The sequence below is a fragment of the Perissodus microlepis genome, chromosome 18, assembly GCF_051167445.1.
Source record: "Perissodus microlepis isolate ML-2025 ecotype Zambia chromosome 18, ASM5116744v1, whole genome shotgun sequence".
NCBI classification, from domain to species: Eukaryota; Metazoa; Chordata; class Actinopteri; order Cichliformes; family Cichlidae; genus Perissodus; species Perissodus microlepis.
The window spans coordinates 9,927,676-9,944,971 of NC_140478.1; the positions used below are offsets into that span (position 1 = coordinate 9,927,676).

Consider the following 17,296-nt stretch of genomic DNA (forward strand, 5'->3'; position numbering starts at 1 on the left):
ACCTCTATTTCTTTACCCGAACACTTTAAAGAGTCTTGCTTGTGTACGTTCTCAGAGTTTTAAAATCCTGAAACGGGTGAATGAAATCCAGTTGCTTTTTAATGAGGTTCCATTTTCTGGCATGAAGTGAAAGGACAAGAAAACACATGGGATCCATCCATCAATATCCATCTCACTATTCGTTGTGCCTGTTTGCGCTTTGCAAGCTCTTCCTACAGCATTTTGATTTAGAGCAAGGTCTCTGCTTGGATTATCGCTGCTGTGTTAATGGTCAGAAAGTATTAGCTAGAAAGGCATTTTCTTCAGGGAGAAAAGCTGAAAGCAGGGCTCTTGAATAGTCTTTGTCCCAATCACAGTCAAGTAGCCGGTGGCTTTTTTAAATTGCATTTTTTGCATGTTACACAGATTGTTTTAGTAATTTGCATTTGAGACAGCAGCACATTTGTCATGCAGGTGCCTGTTTACATCCAAGTCTGCATATTTGGCCCCAGACAGCAGCACATCCCAGAGCTCAGCCACAGATTACACCGCAAACCCACAGCAGATGTGGCTTCTGGGATTACAATTAGATTAATATCACCCATCATTTAAAAGGTTGTTGCGTTAACGTAATGAGAGAGCGTCTGGTTTTCCACATGTGCAACACATGGGGCATTGTTCGTGGAACTGAAATGAAGCATATCCGTTGCGCAGGACTGTAATCGTTGTGACAGAGACATGAGGTGCAGATGCACGGGCTTATGTCAGAAGTATGGGTGAGCTCTGAGACCTAGACATGGAGAAATCAGTGAAAATGTTTGCAGGCCTCTACATCCCTACAGATTCCTGAACACTGTGAAATTTCACAGTTTATTGGAAGGCAGATTTTCTGCTACATGAATCTAGTAACTGTGGTCATGTTAATACCCAGTAAAATCACAGGCTATGACGTATTGCAGCTATTTCTTTCCACTCTATACCCGCCTTGTTAAAGTCGCGATAAAAGCTGGAGGAGACAGCACACAAACAAGGCTTGGTATTGATTTTCTTCTTTGCCAGAATTCAAAAGTTTCATTTTAAATATATTACCTTCTCTCACATTGCGAGAGTAAGCAACACTGTGAGACGGCCATCTGAAATTTCTGACACCTCTGAATTTAGTCCCAGGCTATCTTGCATGATGCAAATCCAATAAACCCATATTTTATTCAGAATAAACATCAGAAAGCATCAAATTTTTAAGCTGAGACTTTTGACAATGTCATGAATAAAATGAGTAAAGTTCAAAGAGTTTCTCAGAAGTAAAAATGGGCAGCGGCTTATTAATCTGCAAAAAAACCAACAACAGATGAATTTCAGAATAATACTCCTCGATTTAAATTTGCAAAGCCTTTGAATATTCCATTATATACGCTACATAATATAATATGTTTTTATTTACATTTAGCACAACACCCCAAATCTTTCGGAATGGTGGTTGTAAAAGAGCGATACAAGCAGATTTTTATCTTCAGTACTGCGGCAATGAAAAAACTCATACACTAATGCATATGATAATGATAATCGACTCTTTTTGATAACAGACCTCACTGGATTCAGTCACACATTTAATTGAGCCTCTGACTTCCAGCTTCAGCAGCTTCATATAATTTCCCATCAAGTAAGAGACACAGCACAGCAGTGTCAGTAGGCAGAGATGATTGATGATGATGATGATGATGATGATGTGTGTGTGTGTGTGTGTGTGTGTGTGTGTGTGTGTGTAGGTGTCTGTATGTCCATGTGCTTTAGTGCACATGTGGAGATGTGATGTTGAGAGGACAGTTGACTGTGAATCCCTGTTAATAATCTTAAGCTCATTAACCTGGACTGAGCCACACAAGGAAAACTGCCTGTTGTCTGACCAATCAAAGATTTTAATTCTTTCTCTGGCTGTACAGTGTTGCTGTAGTGCTTGTTGGACAGCTCCCACAGTTCAGTCGCCGGCCACGTCTTCCTTCTCTGTGCACACACACACCTACATCCCAGCATGTTACTGAGTAAATATAGGAGAGACCTAGTTAATGATGGCTGCCAACTATGCCAGCTAGCTGCCCCTGACACTCCCCCTTGAACCCACTGCACCACCTCTCCCTTGCGGCTGAGCCCCAAACCACACCATGCCACCACAGGTGCCTTATGGTACTGTAGTGGCTGCTTTGATTGACAGATTGCGGTCTATAAGATACAAACTCAAACACATCACTGAAAGGCAAACAACGTAGTTACTGAGGTAATCAAGGGAAATGGACACAGGAGGGTAACAAGACAGAACTGAAATTAATCAAGACAATTACATAGGAAGTAACACTAAAAGCCAAGTACACGAGACAACAGGACTCAAATAATAACACTGGAATTGAGTAATACCTAAAACAAAAATGGAGACTTGAAACAAGACACAAGAGAACACAGGAGTGGCAGGAATCAACTAAAAAACTCAAGAAATCAAAGATAGTGATAAAAACTAAAATGAAAGCTCAAATAAACACATCATTCAAAATGCATAAAAGTCCTAGCTACAATTACAAAAATACAGAAAATTTCACAGCTGAAAATATATAAACTGTAGACTGAGAACAACCAATGAAAAGGAAAAATATCCATAGAAGTCAAAACTGCATTTTGTATCAGGGTGTGAATGTAATTTAACGCTGTCAAATCGGGCATTTCAACATGAGAGTCAGTGAGAATTGACTCCTTTTTGTAACCAGCCTCATGTGTGACACCTACATGAAATGCTGTTTCTGCAACCTCCACACTGGCTTCATTATTTTAGCTTTCACTGTTGCCCTTTGGTTCTTATGTATTGTATCCATACATTTTAGGATGTAAGCCTGACACTGTTAGCTGTTTGCTTAGCATCCTACAAACTGGTCTAAATATGGTCACATTGGGCTCAGAAAGCTCAAGATGGCAATGCACATAAAGCTGAAATGGTGGTTTTGAAAAAAATCCAGAAACCGGTGACTGATGTTAGGGTGGCTAATTCCATCTTTTAATGTATGGGAACCACTGTGTACATGGTATGGGTACAGTCCACAGTTATAGCATACATATACATGGCGTGGAAGCAACATATACTACCGTACTGATATTATGTTCTTCAGATAAAGACTTTTTTATTTACCAAATCTATTCCAGAATTCATTAAATTCATAACATTTTAGCTCAGTTAAGCCATTAAATATATTCTTTTTGCGGTGTTTTAAACAAAATCTAGGATTTTTATTATTCATTGCTTAAATCCCACCATTCGATCCACTCATAGTGTTTCACAAAACACTATAACCACGTTTTCAGCGAGTGCTAAGATCCCATTACAGCAAAAAATGATGACTAACTTTGACTAACATCCCCTAGCTGATGTCTATTTTCTTATCTTTACACCAAGTGGTTCAACTCGCTTTTAGGACTCATGTTTCTGAAGGGAAAAGTTAAGTTAAGGTACGTATTATAATATGCTAGTAACTAAGAGAACAGTTCATAAATACAGGGAGTGCAGAATTATTAGGCAAATGAGTATTTTGTCCACATCATCCTCTTCATGCATGTTGTCTTACTCCAAGCTGTATAGGCTCGAAAGCCTACTACCAATTAAGCATATTAGGTGATGTGCATCTCTGTAATGAGAAGGGGTGTGGTCTAATGACATCAACACCCTATATCAGGTGTGCATAATTATTAGGCAACTTCCTTTCCTTTGGCAAAATGGGTCAAAAGAAGGACTTGACAGGCTCAGAAAAGTCAAAAATAGTGAGATATCTTGCAGAGGGATGCAGCAGTCTCAAAATTGCAAAGCTTCTGAAGTGTGATCATCGAACAATCAAGCGTTTCATTCAAAATAGTCAACAGGGTCGCAAGAAGCGTGTGGAAAAACCAAGGCGCAAAATAACTGCCCATGAACTGAGAAAAGTCAAGCGTGCAGCTGCCAAGATGCCACTTGCCACCAGTTTGGCCATATTTCAGAGCTGCAACATCACTGGAGTGCCCAAAAGCACAAGGTGTGCAATACTCAGAGACATGGCCAAGGTAAGAAAGGCTGAAAGACGACCACCACTGAACAAGACACACAAGCTGAAACGTCAAGACTGGGCCAAGAAATATCTCAAGACTGGTTTTTCTAAGGTTTTATGGACTGATGAAATGAGAGTGAGTCTTGATGGGCCAGATGGATGGGCCCGTGGCTGGATTGGTAAAGGGCAGAGAGCTCCAGTCCGACTCAGACGCCAGCAAGGTGGAGGTGGAGTACTGGTTTGGGCTGGTATCATCAAAGATGAGCTTGTGGGGCCTTTTCGGGTTGAGGATGGAGTCAAGCTCAACTCCCAGTCCTACTGCCAGTTCCTGGAAGACACCTTCTTCAAGCAGTGGTACAGGAAGAAGTCTGCATCCTTCAAGAAAAACATGATTTTCATGCAGGACAATGCTCCATCACACGCGTCCAAGTACTCCACAGCGTGGCTGGCAAGAAAGGGTATAAAAGAAGAAAAACTAATGACATGGCCTCCTTGTTCACCTGATCTGAACCCCATTGAGAACCTGTGGTCCATCATCAAATGTGAGATTTACAAGGAGGGAAAACAGTACACCTCTCTGAACAGTGTCTGGGAGGCTGTGGTTGCTGCTGCACGCAATGTTGATGGTGAACAGATCAAAACACTGACAGAATCCATGGATGGCAGGCTTTTGAGTGTCCTTGCAAAGAAAGGTGGCTATATTGGTCGCTGATTTGTTTTTGTTTTGTTTTTGAATGTCAGAAATGTATATTTGTGAATGTGGAGATGTTATATTGGTTTCACTGGTAAAAATACATAATTGAAATGGGTATATATTTGTTTTTTGTTAAGTTGCCTAATAATTATGCACAGTAATAGTCACCTGCACACACAGATATCTCCCTAAAATAGCTAAAACTAAAAACAAACTAAAAACTACTTCCAAAAACATTCAGCTTTGATATTAATGAGTTTTTTGGGTTCATTGAGAACATGGTTGTTGTTCAATAATAAAATTATTCCTCAAAAATACAACTTGCCTAATAATTCTGCTCTCCCTGTAGATCATGTTTGTGCTATGTGGAAAGCTATAATCAGCAACACAGCAATGACTGAAGTTCTTCTTTCCTGTTCCCCTGTCCTCATCCCCAATCGCTTGGGCAGATGCTTCCTCCAGTCTAAGACTGCTGGAGGCTTCTTCCTGTTAAAAGGACGTTTTTCCTTCCCACTGTCGACAAGTGCTTGCTTATTCGGGGTTGTTTGATAGTTGGGAATGTACAAAGTATTTTCTTTATTTTAGTCTTTTTTTGGCACTGTTGAGTTTTATAACTGTGAACTGTTACTCGAGATCAGTCTCAAATTCTGGATAGTGTACTAAGCAAGACTTACTGAGTAACTTTACATGCCCAGCTGTCCATATTTAATCTTTTTAAATCATATTTAATCAAGTCTATAAACTTGATCGGATCTTCAGAGAGAAAATATAAATATTTTTAAATATATTTCTAAATATTTTTCTCCACCTCATATCAGTGTACCTGTAATATGCTGGACTTTGCATAATTTATAATGCTCCACATAATTTATGATGCTCCGGTGCATATTCATGTACTCAGCCCAACTGTGCGCGTTCTTATTTCTGTCAGTGCGCAGTCAGCTGGCATCATGTTCACTGTGAGTGCATCTGTGCAAAAACAGAGCAACAGTTCATCAAAACCGTTGGGCATAGTTTTTACCTGAAACTGTTTGTTTACCTTATTTACCTTATGCAGGTGTATTTGGATTGTTTTTTTCTTTTTCTTTTTCCTGGTCTGGGAAAATCTGCTGTGCAATTGTTCAGAGAGCTCTCTAATCCAGCCTTTGATCTGAGTTGTGCAGTGAAGCCTAATAGGATCGTAGTATTAACCCCGATGACAATACCACCAGCTGTCGCAGAGCCCCCTGTTGGTCACCAGCTGAAATGTGCCTGTGGGGGAAGGGTAACGAGGGTGGAGGGGTTGACTGACAGAGAAAGAGACAGAAACAGATTGACAGGGATCGGGAGAGAGGATCTGTGTGATGCTCAAAGTGAAGTAACAGAGGAAGAAGCTCAGAGGAGAAAAACTCCTGAAGTGCTTTATTTTTGGACGACTACCTCTTCAATTTTACTTTGAATCCTCCTCCATTAGCTAAATGACTTTTTTTCGTGCGTAATCTTCTACTTTTTTTTATTTTTTTCCTTAAAAGCATACTTTTTCACTTATCAATCTCTATATTTATTCCCTTTTTTCCCCTCCCACCTGCTGCATCCACACCCTGATATTTTTCCAGTGCTGTGGCAGCTGTTGGCTCTCTGATTTCTTGATATGGCTAAATAAGAGGTGGAAGGGTGGGGGGCTTGCCGGAGGTTTTCTTTGAGGGTTGAGAAGTTGAAGAGGGAACCAGGAGAAGAGGAGGAGGATGGCGGTGGCTCTGGAAGAAGTTTGGGGGCGGGTGAAAAATGTCTGCAAGCAGAACGGACTGCTCATTCTGTCTGTGCTGGCCGTGGTCATCGGCTGCCTGTTGGGCTTCTTCCTCAGAGGCAAGCAGCTCTCCGAGCAGGTCAGTTAGTCCCCCTACTCCCACCCCCAGCACTCAATATAAATGCGCTACCCTGCTGGCCCCCTTCTGTCTTATCTCCCCCCTCATTGTCAGCCCCTGGATCCTTCTTATGTGATAAAATCAGATCCTCACTCCCCTGTATCAGCCTCTTTAACTCCACTCCATGTCATAACCACCAGCATTTACATAAACATGCAAAAAGAAAAACAGTGACAGCGTTCTACTGAGAAACAATTAGACTCTTGGGCTTAGCCATATCTACTGCACACCTAACCCCAACCCTAAACCAGACTTAAGCCACAAATTAAATAATTAGTCATGCTGATTCCCAAATGCATACAAAGCAATCAACTACACATTCATTGTCATACTGTCACCTTCATTAAATATACTTTTCATCACCAATTCTGCCCACTGAAGTCAGAGCTGCACTGTAATGAATACTAAAGTATGTCTCAGATGTCTCAGTACAGACGAATCCAACTCCAGTGGCTTATCCGAGGTTTTGCTCTCAGGCTGCAATTGCAAAAGAGAGGCCAAAATACAACATGAAAAGGCCTCAGAGGTGACAGTATATTTTTTTTAAAAAAACTCAATCAAAGTGGTTTGATTGCTCCTAGAAAAGCATCAAAGGTCAGACTCATTCACGATCCAATGTATAAGCTATAGCAGGGACACTGAAATAGCAAAGGACTTTCCAAAGATGAGGGAATTGTATTTCTCCCTGTTTAAAATGTGAAACAGGGCTTTTCAGATCGTCTATGGCCTGTGTGAATCCATAGAAAAGGGATTGCTGGTGGGGAGATTAGTTGTCAGTCGCTCGCAGAAAGAAAAAAATCACATCAAGGCATGCCATTTGTGTTTACTTATATAAGTCACGCAAGACTGAATGGGAAGAGATCTTCAATAGTCGGAATTCAGGAGATGCTAAGAGGCTGCTGAGAAAGCATGTCTAAACTAAATGTAACTGAAAAATGACTTTGATGTGCTTGAAACAGAATTTAAAAAAATGTGAGTTGTTTGAAAATGAATGATGAGGACGTAGATGTGTGTGTGTGCTGTTGGATATATGATGAAATATGTTGACACTGTAGCATTTGAACATCCGCCTGCTGTCAGAGTCAGCCGTACGACATCCCGGTGCTTTTGTTTTGATCCATGTGGTGCAAAAAAAACCAAAGCTGTGTTTTGATGACAGCATCAGTCATCTGTTTTATATTTAGCACACAAAGCTTGAAAAGGTCCATACGTAGAATACCTTACTCTAGAATGGGCCACTGTTATTTGGCAATAGCCCACAGCAGGCACTCAGAATCCAAAGCAGTGCTAAGGTTTATGGCACATGTCCACCAGCAGGCGATCCAGTGAACTAAAGTGTTCAGGTTAGGACACTAAATTCTCCGAGTCCCACTGTAAGTAAATGTGTGTCCTCTTTCTTCAACTGCTGTCTATTAAGGGTTGCTGAAGACACTGAAGTCATCAGTCAGCTGGCAACTATAGTGCTGTATAGTCCGTAGATCCTTGAGACTATTTGGTAGCCACATCAAAATTCTTCATAAATAAATGGAAGTAAATGAAAATGGAGAATCAGTTCAGATCATTCATAAAGTAATAGTTATTTTTATCTTTCCCAAAATTATGAAGTTGCCTTTACCTGGCAACAGTTGATTGCTGATATAGGACAGAAGCTAGTCAGTGTTGCCATACAATAGTACACAAGTTGTCACATTAGTACAATATGTAGTGATGGAAATTTACAGTAAATAAAGTCACGCAAAAATAACTCTACTTAGTATTTAAAGTCTGGTTAATATTTATGGTCTGAATTATGGTCTCGTGAAGCTTATGCCAGCTGTCATAGAGTGTGAGGCAGGATACTGTCTGCACAGGATTGCAGTCCTGTCAAGGGCAGGGCTCATTTTCTTTAAAGAAAAATCATTTCTGTCAGATAAAAAGCCAAAAGATCACCAGTGTCAGCTGGCTACACCCTCTGAGCATCATGACTGAACAATGTTTTATGACAGTTCATCTTACAGTCTTTGAAATCCTGAGAGCCCCACAGTCCATCACTGCCATTCACAAATTAGCATCAGGGTCAAAGACAGTGTTTGACTTGAGAAATAAAAATGTTAACAAATGCTCAAAAAAAAGAACGAAATCGCACTGCAATCTAGTCTGGCGTAATAGTAGTCAAGATAAGCCGCACTGTTACACACAAATGTGACATGTCTCGTTCTACACACTGTATAGCAAGTTGCAATTTTGCTTTTAGTATTTCTGCTTGCTGATTGCCCAGCTCAGCATCCTGACACAGAGAGGAAGAATATGATGTCTTATGCTTGCTATAAGTTAATATTTGAAATAGTTGATTTGCTTGTTTAACTCTAGTTCAAGTAAAGAGGCAGAGCAAATTAATTCGCTGATAAACGGCACTAAACAGTTCAGTGTGCTTGTCTTTGACGGTCTTTGTGGGTTGAAATAATGGGAATTGTGTAAAACAAATAATATGAAATAAAATAAATAAATAAATAAACCTTTACCAAATACAGTGAAGCAACAGAAGAAATGACATTTACAAAATATCACTGAAAATTAAACAGTAGGAAGATGTATACACCCATTCACACACTCACATGTATCACATATGAGTGTGTGAATGGGTGGGTGACTGGATGTGTAAAGCACTTTGGGGTCCTTAGGGACTAGTAAAGCACTATACAAATACAGGCCATTTACCATGTAAGGAAATGTATTAATGGTGCAGATTAAAGGTTTGAGCTGTATTGCCGTTTAAAATGTAATTTTAATTAGAAGTTGTAGCTCACAGAAATGTCAAAAATAAATTACAACATGTCACAAAAACAGCTCTGTGCACACTGTAAGAGCACTCAAAGGCTGATTGTTTCCCAGATGGTCTGTAACCCTGCAGCTCTGTGAGCACAGAGAATATTTAACATGCACTAATTGCACACATTGTAGAAAGCTACTGTTGCAGAGCGATTCAGCTGCCCAGCTGCAATTTAGAAACACATTAGTTTGCCATAAAACAATCAACATCAAGACAAGGCTTTGATAAAAGCTTTGATGCAAGTGTTGATCATCGGGCTTCGTGGCTTAATCTTTGGGTTTGCATACAAACAAGCATATACGTATGCCAGCCCGTGGCTTCAGCGTGTGTCCGCAAGTACCACATGTCTAACAAAGAGTTTGCTCTGCTTTCAGCAGATGCCAGGACTCAGTGGCAGCTGTGTTTGTCCCTCACACGCAATACAAAGTCTCACACACATGCACTTAAACGTGCGTGCGTGTACATACTGCGTCCGCCCACATTGTTACACACACGCGCGCACACGCATGGCCATTTAGCCTTAAAAGCTCTCCCACTTAAAAACAGAAGCAAAAAGCTTCTATTGCTTATTGCTCCATCATCTCATGCACAGATGTGATGTACTTACATTTCATTTGTTCCAACTCTTCACCTCCGTTTTGCCACATGTCCGCCCCCCCACCTCCCATCTGTTTGACCTGCTGATTAGGTAATCAGTTAAGTGCAATGTTTTTTGTGGGAGCTCTTCTGTAAATGCTGTTGATCGCAGTGATATCAACCAAAACAATATGTTTCTGACATATCTGACTAATAAATGATAGATTAACTGTAGGTATGAAAAGTCATCACTGACATATTTATGTTAACATCAGTGTACCCCTTTTTTCCAACAGATTTTCTAGTTGTCACATAAGATTTTTTTTAGGTTTCCACCTGTGTAGTTGAAGCTAGTACAATATTAGTGTGGAAAAACACCTGATAAGCTCCTGGTTTCTTTGCAGAGCTGCAACTTGACTTTTAAAAACACTTTTTTTTGTATTTATTCTAACATGTTATTATACAGTAATCTTACTTTGAACACTTTGAAGTATTTGAACACCTGCTTTAGGGGATTCAGACACTTCAAATCTATCTAGTCTATTCAGACTGTTGATGCTTTCTGTAACTGCTTCAAAGTTTCTTGACATTTGCTTTTAAAGACATTGTCACAGTGTGTGGGAGCAGATTGTGTGGAACGTGAATAATGGACCCAAGCGCAGACACAATGGAACGTGGAACGTAGCTTGAATTTTTTTTTAAAAAAGGTTTAATAAGGCTGATAAAAAAGGTGCAAACAAAGGCCAAGGCAAACTGATGCAAAACTAAACATTAACCTAAATTGGGTGAACTAAAATACAACATGAAGAACCCTGACATGGACATGAACAAACCTGGACATGTATACATGAGACCTGGAAACATGGTGTGAAGGGGAAGTGGGAACACATGGGGAAACAGCTGATTAGAATGACAGGGAAGTGAAACTAAACACAATGAACATGGGACACCAGACCTCTTCAAAATAAAACAGGAAACATAATGAGACTCAGGAATGAGACTTAAACACGGGGGTGAAGACACAAGGAGAATCTAAGAAATATTGAACTATAACGGCAACCTAGGCATAACGGAAATGACCCTGGATCGTGACTGATTCGTTTTTCTTTTCTTATACGTATTCTTACATTATTACGCAACAAGTGGCTTTGATGAAAACTTGTGTTTGTTTTTGACAGCTGAAGATAAACCATAGGTGAGGGTAGGGATAATCTACACCCCTACCCTCACCTATGGTCACGAGCTGTGGGTAGTGACCGAAAGAACGAGATTGCGGATACAAGCGGCAGAAATGAGCTTCCTCCAAAGGGTTGCTGGGCTCTCCCTTAGAGATAGGGCCAGAAGTTCGGCCATTCGGGAGGTGCTCAGAGTAGAGCCGCTGCTCCGTCACATCGAAAGGAATCAGTTGAGGTGATTCAGGCATCTGATAAGGATGCCTCCTGGGCACCTCCTGGGTGAGGTGTTCTGGGCATGTTCCACAGGGAGGAGGCCCCGGGGCAGACCCAGGACACGCTGGAGAGATTATATCCTTCGGCTGGCCTGGAAACACCTTGGTGTTCCCCCGGAAAAGCTGGAGGAGGTGGCTGGGGAGAGGGAGGTCTGGGCTTCTCTGCTCGGCCTGCTTTCCCCGTGACCCGGCCCCAGATAAGTGGAAGAAGATGGATGGATGGATGGATGGAAAATAAAGGGATGAAAATTCCAACTCAACCTACGTCACTCCAAATTTCAGTTGAAAAAAATGGAAAAATTCTTTGAATGTGGGATTACGTCAAATTATGATTCAGTGTGATTGGTTCAGTGCTTTTTAGCCGTACTATGAATAGAGCTCTAAAATAGTACATGTTTAATGCCATCCTTGTCCTTGCTTTTCAGCCATTGTGTTTTGAGCCAGTGTAGAAGGTTTTTTAGCCAGAAAAATCAGGAAGATGGCAACACATGCACAAAAGACACACTGAGGCCTGTTCAGTTATTGAACGCAAATTGATGTTACTGATATTGATGTTGGATCTTGAAAAGAACTTTAGCCTTTGGTTGAAAAAAAAAAAAGCAACAGATAACATGTAATCTGAAAGTGACTGAATATAGTGTTTAAACTAAAAGGTCCATACCAAGTGACCTAAGAGGTTTGCAAGGCTCGGAGCGTTTCTGCAGATCCAATCTGTTTTGTGTTGAAGTCATCTTTACATGGGAGAGTGTAATCTAAAGGGCAGCTGTATACTAAAAAAGGGTCTGTTTGGTAAGTTACAAAAAGAAGGCAATGTCTGATTTAGAGAGGATGTCATTTTACAATTTGTTTTGCAGTAATAATAATGATGTTGACATGGTGTTTGACCTCAGATTTGTTGGCAAAGTAAAAAAAACAAACAGCTTTTCTCTTCTGCCTGCAGGAGGTCAAGTACTTCCAGTTTCCAGGAGAGCTGCTAATGAGGATGCTGAAGATGTTAATTTTGCCCCTCGTCGTATCGAGGTAAGGGCAACACAGCTCTGCACAATACAAACACATAAACACAACATTTCAGTGCCACAAGTACTAAATGCTGAAGTGGATAAAAGAGCTGTTTAATTATCTACACTGATGTTGGCTTTCAGCGCTCCAAGCCAATCGTGATTAAGATAAACATTTTTACGGTACACTGAAGTTTTATATTATACATAATAACAATATTGTGCTGCAGTGATTAGTAAACAAAATATCCGCAGTCCCCATTTCGATATCAGTGTCACTACACTCGTCCCCTACCTCTATATGTACTGAATGATTTTACAGGTTGCACACTGTCAATTATGGTATTGATTATTACTCTGAAAATGGACAGTGTGAGAAATCAGGGTCTCTGTTCCTTTTCTACCATTAAGCTGTTATGTTATGGTGTGTTTACTGTAATCTACAAGAAGAGCTCCTCGTTGTAAAAGAAAAAAGAAATTAAATGCTGCATTACAATATAAAAATACACATCTTTCTATTTTTAAAGACATTTATAGAGAGCGAAGCCATTTGAGAAAAATGTTTCTGCAAAAAGAAACTTGCAGAAATAGAAAAGCAAGAATTCATATTGCCATTTTCAAAGTACTTTATTGTCTCAGAGTGACACGATGAAAAACACCTCCTGCTGTCACTTGCTGTCTGGTGACAGCAGGAGGTGTGGCTTTTGTCCACAAAGAATCTGCACTGACTGCAAACTTGAAAAAAAAATCTACCTTGAATACTTTTTAAAAAGCAATTTGTCAACCATTCATATGAAAATCCACGAGCAGATACCAGGTATGAAACTGCAAAGCCAGTGCAGATGCACAAGTCTTCTTTTACAAAAAAAAACCACACTGTGGGAAATTGCTGTGAAACAAGAAAGAAAAAGGCAATTCTACATGCTTATTGTAATAAGACGTGTAAGGCCTGTTGGATGAAATATGTTACCACTGCAAGGCAATGATAAAAGGCATCTACAGATAAGATTTAAAAGAGTCAAATAAAATAGAAGATTAAAATAAAGCACGTTTGAATAAAATGTATTGGCTCTGGCATGCAGTTAGACTGCAATGCAAAATGTGAACGTACTGCAATTATAAATGAATCATGATCATACTCTGATTTAAGTTTAAAATTGTGTTGGTTGAGTTTTATAGCCTACAGGAACCACGCCCCTGCATGGCTTCATGTTGACCGAGGCTGCTGGAAAAAGCACAGCCTGGATCTCTGTTCTCTGATATTTACTGCGCCCAATTACATGTTTCAGCATTAAAAATTAAAAAGTAATGTCTATACGCAAGTAAAGCTGTTGCCCTTTTGTAGCTTCAGATGCATTCTTAGTAGAGCACAGCTTGCCAGATTCTCCAGTTTGATTATTTTAGGCCCAAAGCTCTTAGTTGCCTGCATGAGGTCAGTGATGTACTGAGCACACACACACACAAAAAAAACCTCCCAAAACAAATCATGCGAACGCACCGGTTACATGCAGGCTGCTTTGCGCAATAAGCTACTTACAATCTATGCAACAGCAAAGACTGGATGAGAAGTTAATCCTCCCTCTCTCTGTCTCTCCCTGTCTGTCTCCCTCTCTGTCTCTATCTCTATCTGACAGTGTTTATGTGCCTTTCTTGTGTATTTCTCTCGTCCATCTTTTTCTCTGCAGTAAAAGCGTGAAGCATTGTGCAGTCATTTGCTATTTATACACAGCCATGATCCATTCCCCCAGATTCCCAGATTCAGAGCAGGGCATCCTCTCAACGCAGGTTTCCTGCCAAGAGCGAAGCACGTGAGGACAAGAGACGTTAACTACACCTAATCTGAAACAGTATCTGCAGGCAGGAGGCCAAATGCAGCCAAGTACAACGCTCTGTTAAAGCACACAGAAACTTGAAAGCTATCAGGGCGACTCTATGATGCTCTGAGCGTGGAGATTCATTTGAGTCTGTAGCACACAGATCCTGATACCTGCCTGGATCTCGATGGGGGCGATAATGGATAATAAAGGTGGAAGGCATGACTTCTTACTGCTACACCTCCTGCCTTCATTTCTTTATAACTCTTTACAGGCATGCATACAGTGCAGTCACGCAAGCAATGTCCTGCTTTTGTCGGATAGCTAAACTGGGATGCACAGACTGGCTAGCTGACATAGTGCACGGTACAGTAGGGCTTATGTAGGGGTGAATATCCTTCCCGGCCCTATGGCCTGTCTGTCCCCATTTTTCCCCTCCCACTGCCATCTGCACACCAGCCAAAGCGGAAACCAGATTATCCCATGAACGCGTCATGCTGAATCAATGGCAACTGCACTTTGTGCCTCCCTATGATCCCTGTTTATTTAGTTTCACAGGATTGAAATTAAATCTTTGTTTTAATTGTAACAAATACTGACAATGCGACGTTCATTCGGTTCATTCAGGGTCCGCTTAAAGTGAGCATTTGCATTTTGATGAAGGCCTTTAGAATTTAATTAACTTTGGCACAGATCTGAAGGTCAGAGATGAAAAGCGTATTTTTTTTTCAAAATGTGCAGCATCCACACAACGAGCACTTTACAACCACAAAGTGAGTAAGAAATAATTGGCAGCAAAATGAGCGTTACAAAACAGATCTGAGTGGGTGTGCCACAGGTTGTTTACTCAGTTTTCAGAATTTATTGTTTTTGTAAAACACACACACACACACACAAAATGAATTGGATAGAAATCCAGCTGTTTGTATGCTCCTTGGGAGTTTAATGTAGCTCTCACTCTCTTAGACTGAAATCTCAGGATGTGTTTTCTTAACGATAGTATCTGTTTTTGAGAATTGCTGTGATTTTTATTTTGCCCCTCGATACGACACACGATTAATTGCTCTTTGTGTGGCTCAATAAAATTGGCAATGCCTGCCTGATTTCAGCTCTCATACCCGAGGCAGGTGGTCAGCTACGGCGCACTTAGGTCAGACAGCCAGAAGTTTCCTGTGAATATTTCCCAGACAGAGACTATAAATAGATGTATAAAGAACTACAGTAATTTAACTGACACGTCATAAGTGAATGACATATAAAGGACATGCACTCGACTATAGCACCAGATTCAAGTCCTTGCACCTTTTTCCTTCGTTGCTAGAGTGATTTAGTGTTGCATTTGGACGATTAACCGTCAAGCTGCAGAAATCATGTTGCAGTTGTGCAGAGCTGTGTTTTTCTCTTTAGCTTGACTGTTTTGTTTTGCTGGCTGTCAGAATGCAAATCGTTCCTTTATATTTCATCAAGTGCTTTTTTTTATTATGGTATTTAGGAAAATTTTCTAGTTAGCTGCTGAAAATTTTCTAGTTGTGCTTTTATCTTGTGCTTTTATTTTATTGTTCTTATTCTGCCATTGTTTTACTAAGTGTTTTATCCTATTGTAAAGTGTCCTTGGGTGACTTGAAAGGCGCTCATAAATAAAATTTATTATTATTATTATTATTATAAATATGCGTTTAACCTCGCTGTGCTGAGACAGCTTGATGGTAAAGTGTGTCTCGCCTACTGAGTAAGAGAGAACCTGATGCTGGGCTAGTTAAATATATTTGAATTGAACACCGCTATTATAAAATTTGATTTCAAGGGTAAAAATGAACTTTACAGATTTATTTGGTGACCTGAATGTTTGTGCATTTAATCAACATTATTATAAATCATAAAACTGTCAAGACAACATTCGATTTGTTCTTGGACTCAATTATGGTGTTTAGGGGTTTTTACTAAAGCATCCCTGTGTAAACGGCTAAACAAGACTGAGCTCAAACAGTACAGCGACTGCCTGCCATCGTCTGGCTTAGTTTCTGTTGACAAGAGCGAATATTTTGGGTTTCTGGCAGATGCAGCAACCCAAGAACTGGGCCAAGACCTGTTCCATACAAAGGTCATTGTTTACAAATGCAGATAAGTTAAAATAAAATAATAAAAGTCTATCATTAGATTGTAGCCTGAGATTTTTAGTCTGCATTTCAGCAAGTGCCTTCCATGTTTTGTTTCCAGACTACAAATGAAAACCAGAAATCGTCTGGCACCCAAAGTCCCGCCTAAAGACTGTTTACAGAGGTTAAATCTGAACTCTGTACTGCCAGCTACCCATTTTACTAAAAGTTTACTAAAAAGAGACCAACATCGCAACATTCATTTTTATAGGATTCATTTTGCCATTGTCTGGTGTGCTTCAGTCTTGGCCCTGATCCCTGAGCCCTGAAGGGGAGATAAATGGACCTACAGCTAAAATCCCAACCGCATGCTGTATAGTGATGTTAGTTTGCTGGGGAGGTCACACAGTGCACTTTGAGGTTTATAGGAAATTGGTTTAATCTCAGCATACAGTACAGAGAGTCAGATACCACAGCAATGTCTGGCAGCGCTATGCACACTTTTCTTCCTGACTAACCCTGATGCCCATACAGCAACCCACCAGCAACTAAAAAAATATGAATTTGTTAATAAGTCATTTATTAATACATAATTCTACAGAGTAGCACTCAAAACAGTGTTCTTAAGCTTCTCCATGACTGCTTTTGCTCCAAAAGACACAGGCTTGTATTAACTTTCATAAAGTGGGCAAACGTTGCAGCTGTTCCTTAGAAAAATGTCTGGAAATGACTGCAGCGATGGTTTCAAAATCTAACGTTAGCAGACTAAACTTACTGACCGTCTGATATTCAAGTCATTTCTCAAAAAGGTAAACATGACTTTTTTCTACATGATTTCAGATTGAGCTCATAACCCTCTCTGTCTAGGTGCCTCATTCTATTTTGAATGCACAGACTGATGATTGATTTGAAAACCCTTTGAAT

General features: G+C 40.2%; 1 protein-coding gene across 1 annotated transcript in view; it reads left to right on the top strand.

Moving 5' to 3' along the window:
• The first annotated feature begins 6,050 nt into the window (after positions 1–6,050).
• Positions 6,051–17,296, top strand: part of slc1a7a (solute carrier family 1 member 7a) — a 41,231-nt gene continuing 29,985 nt past the window's right edge. Inside the window, exons 1-2 of the mRNA XM_084912836.1 lie at positions 6,051–6,593; positions 12,405–12,484. Coding sequence (XP_084768962.1) covers positions 6,453–6,593; positions 12,405–12,484 — 221 coding nt within the window. The 5' untranslated portion in view covers positions 6,051–6,452. The remainder of the gene's footprint in view (positions 6,594–12,404; positions 12,485–17,296) is intronic.